The sequence below is a fragment of the Daktulosphaira vitifoliae genome, unplaced genomic scaffold (assembly GCF_025091365.1).
Source record: "Daktulosphaira vitifoliae isolate Bord-2020 unplaced genomic scaffold, ASM2509136v1 Scaffold_1, whole genome shotgun sequence".
NCBI classification, from domain to species: domain Eukaryota; kingdom Metazoa; phylum Arthropoda; class Insecta; order Hemiptera; family Phylloxeridae; genus Daktulosphaira; species Daktulosphaira vitifoliae.
In genome coordinates, this window is record NW_026099572.1 from 35,245,154 (window position 1) to 35,257,893 (window position 12,740).

At 24.6% G+C, this 12,740-nt stretch overlaps 1 protein-coding gene across 1 annotated transcript in view; it reads left to right on the plus strand.

Annotated features, from left to right (window-relative positions):
• Nucleotides 1-872: 872 nt before the first annotated feature.
• LOC126896079 (uncharacterized) overlaps nt 873-12,740 on the plus strand; it is a 75,882-nt gene continuing 64,014 nt past the window's right edge. The window contains exons 1-2 of the mRNA XM_050668530.1: nt 873-1,149; nt 1,487-1,560. Of these exons, the coding sequence (XP_050524487.1) occupies nt 1,521-1,560 (40 nt within the window). The 5' untranslated portion in view covers nt 873-1,149; nt 1,487-1,520. The remainder of the gene's footprint in view (nt 1,150-1,486; nt 1,561-12,740) is intronic.

Consider the following 12,740-nt stretch of genomic DNA (forward strand, 5'->3'; position numbering starts at 1 on the left):
ATAAACACCCTACTGTATAACCCCAAACATAATAAAACATCAATTATCTTTGTCTTACGGTGTTACATTAGGCCTCTGTATTTCAGAGTTATTTTTCGCACAGATTACGGTTACCTTATTCTCTATTACATTTACCAAATAACAACTATCATAATACAAATATCGTACAAGTACTTTTGCAGGATGAGAATTGGACAATACTCGTTTTATGGTTGAGATAAAGTCAAAAATAACTGCACTTCACATGGGTATGAGTAAACTCGATAAAGTACTTGAAAATCTTTCGGTCGGTACTCGCTTTATAAATGCAAAAATTATTTAAGTAATGGAATCAACAATATTTCAATATATACATTTATCATCTATACCGTTTAATTTGTAATTTTTACATAGTTGATCGAGGTTAATTTATAGATATCCATTAGGTACTCCAACTGCACTACCGTACTCATAAGTTCATTTTCAATTAGATTTTTTGAACATGTACTAGTAATAAAATATCAGACTTGGAATACAATTTCGGAGGTATTTAATATCATGTTACTGACTGTACATAATTCATGGACGGCAATATTAATTAAATTCCTTTTAGTATTTCTTTTTAATACGAAAAATAATTTACTCATTGATATTTCTTAATGAATCGTATTATCAACGAACTGTTTTCGTATTAAAATACTGTTTTCATTCGTCTCGTGAAACGTCTTAAGCCTTAGTGCTGCCGGCACTTCAAAAGTCTACTTAATTTTGATAAATTTAATTCGAAACGAAAAAAACGAACGGCGACAAAATAATAAAATATAATGTATAAAACAAATAAAATAGTGACCGTCGTCTGCAAGTTGCCGGCGAGACTGTCTGTGGGGCGAGCGCGCGCCGACTTCATGTTTTTAGTAGTAATTTGTGAAGAACTCGCGCCAACGCGACTCCACGACACTGTCATTCAACGTTTCGACACTCGGCACTTCGCATCTCTGTTGCCTCCCCAAACCGTTTATTTATCTCGCAACACGCGTAATTTAATATAATAGACATTTAATATAATTTATCACATATATGAACCAATTAAAATTGAAACACGGTTGACAAAACTCGCAACATGTGGCAAATGATTTCATTCAAAGTGTATTATAACGCTCAAATTAATGGGTAATTTAAAAAATATTATTACACCACCTAAATTGATTAGCACGTAATGAAAAATTTAATTGTAAGCCGAATTCAAAACTCGAGTAGTATATTTCAATTAATTTTTCTTCGATTAGAAAACTAACCGAATTTCTCGTTGCCGCTATATTATTAATATAAATTATAAACGATCATCGAATCATTTTAACGAAAATACATTTTTCGTAATTGCATTTTAGTCAACATTTTTTTAGTTTCCATTCAACTATATTGAATTTCATCAATTATCTATTTTTAATTATTTAAAGTATAATTATTAAAACAATATTTTAATAATTCAAACGATTTTATTTTTCAGGTCAATCTGAATTTTGTTTTTAAAAACGTTCGAGATGAAAATTATTATTTATCTTCTGTTCACGTATATTTTGGGTAAGTCATGTTACAATACTTTAAAAAGTCAAATCAAATTGAAACAAGCCTTTTAACTAACTAGCCTTCGAGATATTAAACATGTTCCATATACGTTTTTATCGAAAGCCGTCGAATTTAATTAAATGTTTCAGTATAACAAATCATGTTTTCAACTTGTGTAAAACAATTATATTTGCATTACATTTTTCGATACACATTTATAAGTTTTTAATTCTTCTGAGGACACTTCATTAAAATTTTATGTTTAAAATAAGGAATTGTTTGTAAATTATGTCTGTAACGGTTTAATATAATAAATAGTTAGCAATCGAGCGAAATGCATCTTATCTACAAGATCTTTGGATGTCATTTTTCACATATAAATTTACGAAGAAAGCAATTCGTAATATCAAACACGACGGTTTTTATAACTATTGAAATTTACGCGAGTATTTTGGATGGAATAAGATAAAGGTAGTAGTGCATTTAGGGTATAGAGATAAACTTTGAGATAGCGAAGTATAATTTCGCATTGATCTTCCATAGACGACTTAAACAATAGCAACCCTCGATCATTCGATAGATTATTTGGATACACCAAAAGAACTACTAGACAGAGTTTAAGTATAATACGCAATAAAATGAAAGCGTGTTTCCATTGGGAAAATTAAAAGTTTGTATGATCACTAAGTCCCTTTCGAAGTCAAAAAATATTTTACTGCACACTTTAATAAAATCTCCCTCCATTACTATCGAACATCGTTTTAAGTTACATCGACAGCCAAGCATATATAAAACAACAACTCTAAAAGAAATTCTTTTTATGTAGTTAATCACTCAGTTCTTTGAAGCCATTATACTTTGACCGTTGAAACAAAACAAGACTGTATTGATTAAGAAAAAATATATATTTTATTCAAAATGTTCGATGGTGTGCCATTAAAAAAGATGTTATTAAAAGAAATTTAAGAATATCCAATTCATAAATATGTAATAAAAAAATATAACGTCTTTTTATAAATGTATTCATATCAAACACATTATATATAAAAAGTTTTATTCGTCGAAGTATATCTGTATATTTAAATTATAATTTTTTTTAATAAATTATGAAGAAATCATTAAAATTAAAGTACATAATTACTCACATTTTTGATAACACTAAATTTTGAAGAAAAAAAAAATACATTATTGTAATTTATTTATTTATAAATAAAAGACAAGTACTCAAAACTGATAGAGAAGACGCTTTGAATGTGAATAGGTATTTAATATGAGTTACTATTTTATTTTATGGAATATGTAAATGCATTTTACATTAAATGATAATATATTGTTGTTATTTGTGCCGTATGATTGACAAAATAATTAAATTTTTTCACAAAAACCAATAAATGACGATACATATTTCATAAAATAACATAGTATCCCATATTAAATACCTATTCCATATTCGGAGCTTTTCTTCTAATATTAAGTTAAATATGTTGTTTAGTATGCTGCTAATAAAAAAGTTCAAAATTATTTATTAGCAAATTTGTCAATTCTTTTTTATTTTAGTGAACTTTCGTTTAAATTTTATCTAACGCTTTTTAAAAAGGATTTGAAAATGAAATTCCAAAATGTAGGATTCTATCATATTATAAAATATGATAAATAAATAAAATCCTTTGTAAGTGAACTGAGTATAAATTATATATATATTTTTGTTTTTTTTTTTTACGTGATTTTATAATACATATACATACAATTTAAATAAGAAAAAAATAAAATTCGAATCAACTGTTTTTACTATTAAACAAACTTATTTACACAAAGAAGTCTAAATACGCATAAAAAAGACATAATTTATTGGAACAAAAAAGATGTTTGCTTTTATACTATTCCGTAACTACGTGTACAATGGAAGATCACCGCGAATAATGTGGGGCTGAGGGTGTTCACAGACCAGTAAAGGGTATACACAGAGACGGAACAGAATGATGGGAGAAAAACAGTAAGTTTTCCGGACATTGAATTTGAATAACCGGCCATCTGAGTTATAAGTTTAGGGTGCTGTCAAATAGAAGTCTGCAAGAAAAAATAAAACTTAGGTTTTCTTTCGTTCATGCTCTTATTCTCTGCAGGCGATTCGACCTTTCAGAGTTAAAAACTTATACTTTTTTAAATGTTATTATATTTTACATTGAATTATATTTTGAACTTCAAAATTCAACAGCCTTAACTGTTTCCTTTAATAAAATTATTCTCATGATGTATTTATTTGTCTGCCTAGTATTAAAATATTAATACTTGAACTAACAAAAAGTATAATTATTTTATTAAAAACCTTTTTAAATTCAGGTATTTTTAAGGTTACAATAAGTTTTTGATTACCTATATATCATTAAGATATAAATTAATCTGTTTTAGATTCATTATTATTTAATATTAATTAAATATTGTTTCATTTAGCAAATTTATTTATGTTAAACACCAAATAAAAGCTTAATTTTGTGTTGATTTAATAATTTCATTACAATATGATTAAAATCTTTCATATTCCTTTAAATACATTTACTAAATTTAAACTGTTTGTATTTATACTTCAAATGCTATTAGCTAACATAAAACCACCTACTATTAAGTTATTGACATAGTATCACATAAAACATTTTTCATATTTAATTGAAAAGTCATTATTATGTAACCAAATATCTTTCAACCAAAAACATACATAATTATTTTCCTTTGTAAGACATCTTAACAGAAATGTCAGAATCGCTAACAAGTTTATAGTAAAAAAATATTTAAAAACATATTGTAAAACGTAAAAACAAATCCAAATTTTTAACATTACGTGACTTTATTAATATTCCCATGAGTCTATTAAACTTAAAGAAAATACTTTCTTACACCAAACATTTTAGCAATCACGTGAGTATTAGGCTTGTTGTTTGTGAAACTGCTTTTATCCAGAAAAAGAATTCAGCTTTCGATAGCAAATGTAATTTAAGAGTGTAACGTTAATATTCCCAAAGGAACAATTTAGGTTAGGTATAGTATACTTAGGTTGCTGTTGAGATTTATAGCAAACGAGACATATTTGATTCCAATTTTATAATTCCGAAGCCTACTAAATACATCATTTTAAACAATATCCTTAAGATGCACGAAAATAGAAAGACATTTCTAAAATAACTGCTTTAAATATTGGATAGTAAAATATTATACATTAAATTGATATTGAAAAATTTTATTTACAAAATGCAAAAATATATGCATTTTATATTTTTGCTTTACTTTTATTTTTTCATCATGTGTTTTCAGTTTCAAAGACATCAAAACCAATATGTTTATTTTTCATATAATTTTTGTTATTTCATTAAAAATTAACATACATTTGAACAATATTTTAAAAAAGTATTTCAACAATATTAAATTTGTTTTGCAACATATGGATTAAAAATAATTACCTTAATTTTTTTAATATTACACAGATACTAGTTTAGAAGAAATTAATTAAAACTTAGACAAATAATTTAATAATAAAAATGAAATTTTAGCCTTTATGTATAAAAGTTATATTTTTATTTTATTTATGTGAATTTATTTATAATTTATTCAAAATTTGTGTAAAACATAGTTTAAAAAATTCAATTTAATGCTCGTAACTTAGTACTGTAACTTTTTAATAATAATTATGCAAATCAGGATACATTTTTTTTTATAAATAACCTATAACACACATACTTTAATAACTCATTTGGCTGTTAAACAACAAATGTGCACTTCAATGCGAATTATCTTTTTAATTTGTCGCTAAAACTCATACATTTTATAGTGTATTGAAAAAATCCTAAAATTTGGGTGATTTTTAGTAAAACTCTTTGAAAGTTCAAAAATAATTTTAAAAATGTTTTTGGTTAGAAAACCTTTGTAAAGTTAAAATTAAATACTTAACTTTTTTTTAGAATTATGAGAATATAAATTTTTAAACATAATTAAAAAAATTATTTTTACAGAGTTGTCATCTTCAATAATTTACAAAACCACTAAATCAAAATTACGTGATATATTAAAACATTTCGTTATTCTGATTTTTGAACATTCATGAATAAAAAACTAGAAAAGTTTTGTTAAATTAGGTTAAAAGTTTCCGTCAAGAATTTTGCAAAAAAAAAATGAATTTACCATTAAATAAAATTATTAACATTATAATGCTTCTCCTATAAAATGTGTTTTATTTTAGTTATGTTTTAAAATTTAGTTATAGTGTCGTGAAACAAATAATATGAAAGGACGAGTAAAAAAAATATTTTTTTTTTTATAACAATACTATATACTATTATAAAATAGTTGTCGGATTAAAAAAAATGTAAAAAAAATATATATTTCCTGTACACAATGTATTATTACATTAAGGAAATGAATATATATATATATATTCGATATATTTACATTTTTTTTATTGAATTATATTTTTAATTATTTTAAATTACAATTAATTAATTTTAAATTAAAAATAAATTTTGTCAATAAAATTGCCCCCAATAATAATATTTAATTAAAATTGAATGTTTTAAGCATTAGTTTGTGGCACTGATTATTATCACTAAATGTTTTACACGTCGTGATGTTGTCTAATGTGTTATGTTATGTGGTGTTATGATAAAAGTTCATCGATTTTTTACTCTAAAAAATATAGTGGGGTTCTTATGTGTAATTATAAAACCGAGTAACTTTTTTCACAGTTAATACTTAACTCTTTAATATTAATTTATAACTTACAATCTAAGAAGTGGTTTTCAAAATTCCGTTTCCCAAATGGATTTGGTTAGAAATCGAGAGTACGGTGACATGGCTCAGGAAGATCCCCAAGTTAATGTGAATGATACTTTTGAAGAGACCTTTACATCTAATATAAATACCATTTTTAATTATTTATAGAATAGAATCGTTTACTATCCAAAAACTTCCTGTTTCTAGTACTACATATAATCAGGATAACCAATTTTATGTTATGCCATATAACAACAAAAGTATAAAATCATTTACGGGCAATGAATGTAGCAATATTGGCAGCCAAAAATTAGTTGAAGACATTCAATGGTATTGACGACATAAACAAAAGGTCTGATCTTTTAAGAATTGAGACGGTTCAGTCAAATTTGAATAGACTTAAAAGCGGATTAAAAATCGTAGTACTTTCAGGAAAAAATTTTTAAAAATTTTACCGTCTAAAATTTATACATTTCACATGATATAAAACATTATATATTATACATCCATTTGTGGATGTATACAAATTAACTTTTAAAAATACTGTTGAATCAATCTTTAATGAAAACCTTTTATATATAAATGCATTAAAATTTAGTTTGTTTCAAAAAAATGTATTTTCATATATAATTTATAATATAGAATAAGGTTCAGAAAGTTTTATCAACAAAATCACATTATCAATTTAGTAAAACTATTTTATGTTTAGTTATTAACTACAAAAGTCTTTCTATTGTTAATGCAATTATAAAAAAACATTTATTTGAAGTGTTTTACAAAATGTATTTTTTAAAAGCAACATATTCCTCTAAAATCATTAAACATGCTATGAAAAACATTAATTTTTTATTGTAATTCAAAAGCTTCTCTTGGGTTATAACATGCATGCCATATAAATAAGAAGTATATTTTACTAACCATATTTAATCAATTTAATGATTTATGTATAATTTAAACATTTCCTGTTAAATAGAGTTAATTTATGTAATAATTGATACATATTTACACAAGTAAACATTTGTACGAGTGGTATATTTTATTGAACACCATTTAAAAGAAAACCGTTTTTCTAGATTATCAGCTCTAGTTATCTGGCAGTTCGGAGTAAAAAAATTAAGCACGCTCTTCTTTATTCCTGAGATAAGAAATTTTTAAGGCTTATTGATGAATATCTTATCGTTAAAATGGTAATTCTGTACAAATCGAAGCCCATTAAAATACCTTTGCCGTACGCGCGAAGTAGCTTTGCACCAAATCCCATTCAATTACTACATAGTCGCAATCATTTGTACTGAACATGTCGGTTAATTACAGACGAATGAACAAACTAAGAGCCGACATTACCTCGAGGTAATGAGTAGAACCAGATGATTCTAAGCGATGCGTTACAAATTCTATGGTGTTCAAAACACAAATTTAGTTACATTTGGTTGAACAAACAAAATATTATTTTGTTTGTTAATATTAATCTAATGAAAATTATGTAATGAATAATAAACAATTTTATCAAGTATTATGTGCTGGTTTTCCGTCCTACGGTAAAATAAATTGCATTTTATTGCTATGCTCGTTATTTTGCATGTACATTTTTTAAATATTAAAATGATTTTTGTATGTCACTGATAAGGCTATCGAAGCGAGTATTATAATATGCGTGATATAGACTCCAGGATTTTGTATTTACAATGAATACCCACGAATGAGAATATAAATCATGCTTTCCGGATAAGATCAATTTCCCTGGAGAACACATAAAAAGTTTAACAGATTATCCCAAAAAAAAATCGTTTAAAACAATAGCATACACGATTCCACTGAATAAAATAAAATTAATAATGGACACCCCATTGAACACTCTTATTAATATTCTAACAACGTTATGTCATAATTTATATTTGTTATAAAAAATAAAAACAATTATACAGAAATTTATAAAACTGTAATTGATGATTGATATCTAGCAAAAACTTTGTTTAAATTAATGTTCTTTGATAAATACCTTGAAAAAAAATAAATTCCTCGTTCAATAAACTATCCAATTAAATGTGAGAAGTAAACTTGTTTAAAATTCCCATAAGACCTATGTTAATATTTAATTAAATTTAATATCTATTCAGCGAGATAACCCATTTACTAGGCACAATTATTGCAAGACATAGTCAGTGTTAAATCAAAGCGCCTGCATCTGAGGTGATAATAAAAACATGACTGAATACGTTAAACAAACTAAATTTGATATCAACTAAGCCATTGTGTTGTAATATTAAACTGATATTAAATTTACGTTCAGCAGATGATACTGTAGATTTTTATCAAACTAATCATTTTCAAAAGTTTAAATTTAAAATTAAATCGAGATAATAGATTTCATTAATACATGCGACGATTTTTTTGTGAACATATAAATGACAATATATTGGTCTTTTTTTACTGGTACCTCGCAAGATGGGTGGTCCATCTAACTAGTCAATTTACAAATTAACTTTTCTTTTTTTAAACAATGTCTAGTTTACGTGTTTCGGGTATATGGTTGTTTTTATAAATAAATAAACCGTATCCTGTTCTGCGAACGTCAAAAACAATGCGTATAGCAGTGGGTGGTAAAAGCACTGCGAACCATCGTTAATTTGAAGTAAAAAAATTGGTAGTGTGTACTGCTAGAGGCTGTATGGGATTAATAAAAACGAGTCTATGCCAGGACATGCATACAATGTTACCCAGAAGACAACAACAGGAGAACAAAAAAGAAAATAAGAAAGATACGGAGCCAACTGTGGACACGGATAATAATAAATAGAGGGTGCTGTTTTTGCTGTGTGACAAAAATATCTCTAACACCGGAGGAATGTCAAAATAAACTATCTCGTTTATTAACTTCAACCACTACCATTGTCAGTTGTTGTATTTATATTAATTTTCACAGCGATGATTAATAAGTTGTAGTGAGAAGTAGATTTTTATTATGTGTTATAGGTCAGTGTCATGAATAAGATATAATTCGACAGTTAATTTGTTAATTAATTTCACTAATAGTATTTTATATTCAGTGTAGTAAAGTTGATACAAACAAAAACTAATCCGAAAGACGCAATAACTCGAATGGTCACTGTGATTTTAATGAATTTAGTTATTACTTAGTGATTCTACATGACAAAAAAATAGTAATTCTAGAATTAAAATTTATAAATAATTTTTAAAGTGTTCATTCAATATATATATTTATATTTAATGGTTCTAGACGCATTGTTCATAATGTTAGAAAATATTTCAGAAGTTGTTCTTTTTATCTCAAATATAAATTATAAGTCATAACTTTTGAGTTGATACCATAAAAGTTTGTAAAAGATTAAGAAAGATCATAATTTAGAATTCATCGTGTACAAAAATAAAATAAATGGTTCAATTTAGTTTATAGCTAAAAATATTAGCTTCACAAATTTTAAGCGTTATGTCTAATTCTATTTTAATGTTTCGCAATCCTTCGAAAAAATTATTGTCCATATTATAAACTTATATTAATAATTTGTTAAATGTGAAGATAATTAAATTTCTGATAAATAATTTAGTAGATTATAGTGTTCATATGGACTTAACTCGAAATAGACAAAATTGTATTGATAGTGTTTCAATGAGTCGTTAGATTATAATGACAACAACAATTGTTATTAAATTAGCCTATTTTTTAATTATAATACTAGGCTAAACTAAAAATTTGCGTTCTTAAAATATAATCAATTATGCCGTGTTTGAAAGTGCATGGAATAGGAATAAATTACTTTTCAAATTTTTATTTTTTAAACACTGCAACTATAAAAATATAAAAGCACATTCCACAAATTTAATTCTAATCATTTGTGTGCAGAAAGTTGATCAAAACACAAAAAATTAAAATAAATAATGTGTAGAAGTACAACTCTAATATAGGGAAAAATAGACGTCAAAACATTTTATTTAACTATTTATTTATTATATATGGAACTAGCTCAATTACAAGCTGAAATTATACATAAAAAATTAATAAATTATTTCAATTTAATACCATTTAATATTATTTTCTCTTGATAAATTATCTTTACAATGTTAAAATTTACATTATTACTATTAATTTTAAAAATGATATGTTAAATTATGTATATTAAATTAGATTGTAAAATATACTTTATACACAATTGATGTTTTTTATTAAATATTTTATAAAGAAGGAAATCAATTTTTTTTTTGATTACTATAAAGATTTAAATGCTAGAAAATAAACAATGTATATATAACACTTAACCTAAAATCATATAACAAAGAAAGCTAATTTTCCAATTAATTTTATTTATTTAACTCATACATCATTGTAGCTATTGATTTATACAGTTAGCGATAAAAAATCATTAACCGGATTTTACCATACTCGTATTTTATAATCGTTTAAAGCCTTATAGAATAATAGGTAAAAATAAAACATAGCCTATACAAAAAATTACTTGGATATCTTTTCCTTTGGGAAAATCCACCGATACCTTTTATTATAAAGTTTCCTTCCGGTTTATGTATTCAATTGGATTTCATTTAAGTTAGTGAAAAGTTTCTGTCATACCATTGAGCTACACTGTGTATATATTTCACGGAGACAACATGTAACGTTGTTAAAATGTCAATAGACGTTCTATAACCCAATCGGGAATCTTGGTATGTTTGACTTTTATTTTTTCTAATTTTATTTCAATGACTCTTACTGTCGTAAAGTTTAGTGGTCGGAATTTGAAATTGAATTGATAAAACTGTAAATAAACGTAAATAGATCTTGAAAACTGAGCACAGCACAATTGATTTTTAATTATATATTACATATTTATTATATATACTATATATTTTCAAAAGTTTTATTAATGATTTAATGAGACTTAATCTAAGCATTATTTTAATCTAGCTTTTGAGTGATTATTTTATCATTAAAAATCTAAGCCTATCAAATATTAAACAAATGTATTTAAGCTCTCGGAATTTTGTTCTTAGAAAATGAAGCCAAGTCCAAAACTTCAGTTAATCCAAGAAAAGTTATTTAATAATTAAATTTGGAATTCGATAATTTTAATATAAAAAAAACCCGTAAATTTCAAACATAATACCATAGCTTTTGTTAATTAATATGTTTGTCTTTCAATACATTCATTCATTCTTCTAATATGTCTTATATATATATTTGTTAAAAAAGTTTAATAAGAACCAAATTGAAAACAATACACACCATAAATTAAATATTCAAATAAGTATAGGAAATTAATTTCAGTTATCGAGGAGTATATTTAAATAACCTACCAGTCTAGTTGTTTAAGACAAAAGCATCAAATAGCTAGTTCATCGAACATTTTAGAGAATCTATTTAGAGATTTTTCAATAAAAAATCATAATTTAAATTTTTGAGAAATGGCAAAATTAATAACATAATTTGTTTAACTGAATATTTATAATAGTTTTAATGTTTTCATTTTAAATGAATATTTTCATTGTTAGAACATTATTTTTATTTGGTAGTGATACTTGATAAATATATATATATATATATATATAATTATTTGGTTCAGAAGTAACTTAAAATAATTGAAATATGATTAATATTTTTTAGAAATATTAAGTTAATATTATAAAAATAAATAGCCTTTAAACATGTAAACTATAACTTTGACAGCATTAGTAATACAAAATTCTTTTTTCAACTTTTAATAAATCATGAAAGCTTAAAATAACTACGTTTAATAAGATAGTTTTTCTGGTACATTTAGCAAAATAAAAAGCAAAGTTTTTTCTCAACTTGTTTATAGCTATATAAAATTATCGAGTTCATAACCATAATTGAATAATTATTATACAATAAGTTGCACCCAGTAAGTTTTGTTACACTGAACTGAAAAATATTTCTTATTTTTTTATGACAAAATTTCTTTGATTTTAGCAAATTCAGAATTTTTATGCAAACTTTATGAGATTGTGTTTATTGGTGGATTTTAATAATTATTCAATTTTGCATGAAAACATTAATTGAATAATATTTAAGTTCAGTGATTTTTAGTATTTGTTGATTGTTTCGTAGAAATTTATTTTGGAGATACATAAAAATCTAAGAAACATTGATGTGGAAGCTTACAATTTAATAATGAATTATTTATGTATTTATTTAAAATAATATAAATTTGATAATAGATTTGTATAGTATTGTTTACAATTAATATAATTTTAGTATTGAACCGCAATTTTGTAAATGAATCTGTTAATTTGTTTTCAAATATGCTATCTTTAGGTCAAGCAAGCCCAGAATGATATCCAAATGTTTTTAGAGATAAATGGGATGAACTAGTAAATATATAGTGATAATTAAACAAAAATAAATTATCAGTAATAGCTGATAATTTATTTTTCTTCTTTATTAAGTTGACTTCTATGTATAGATT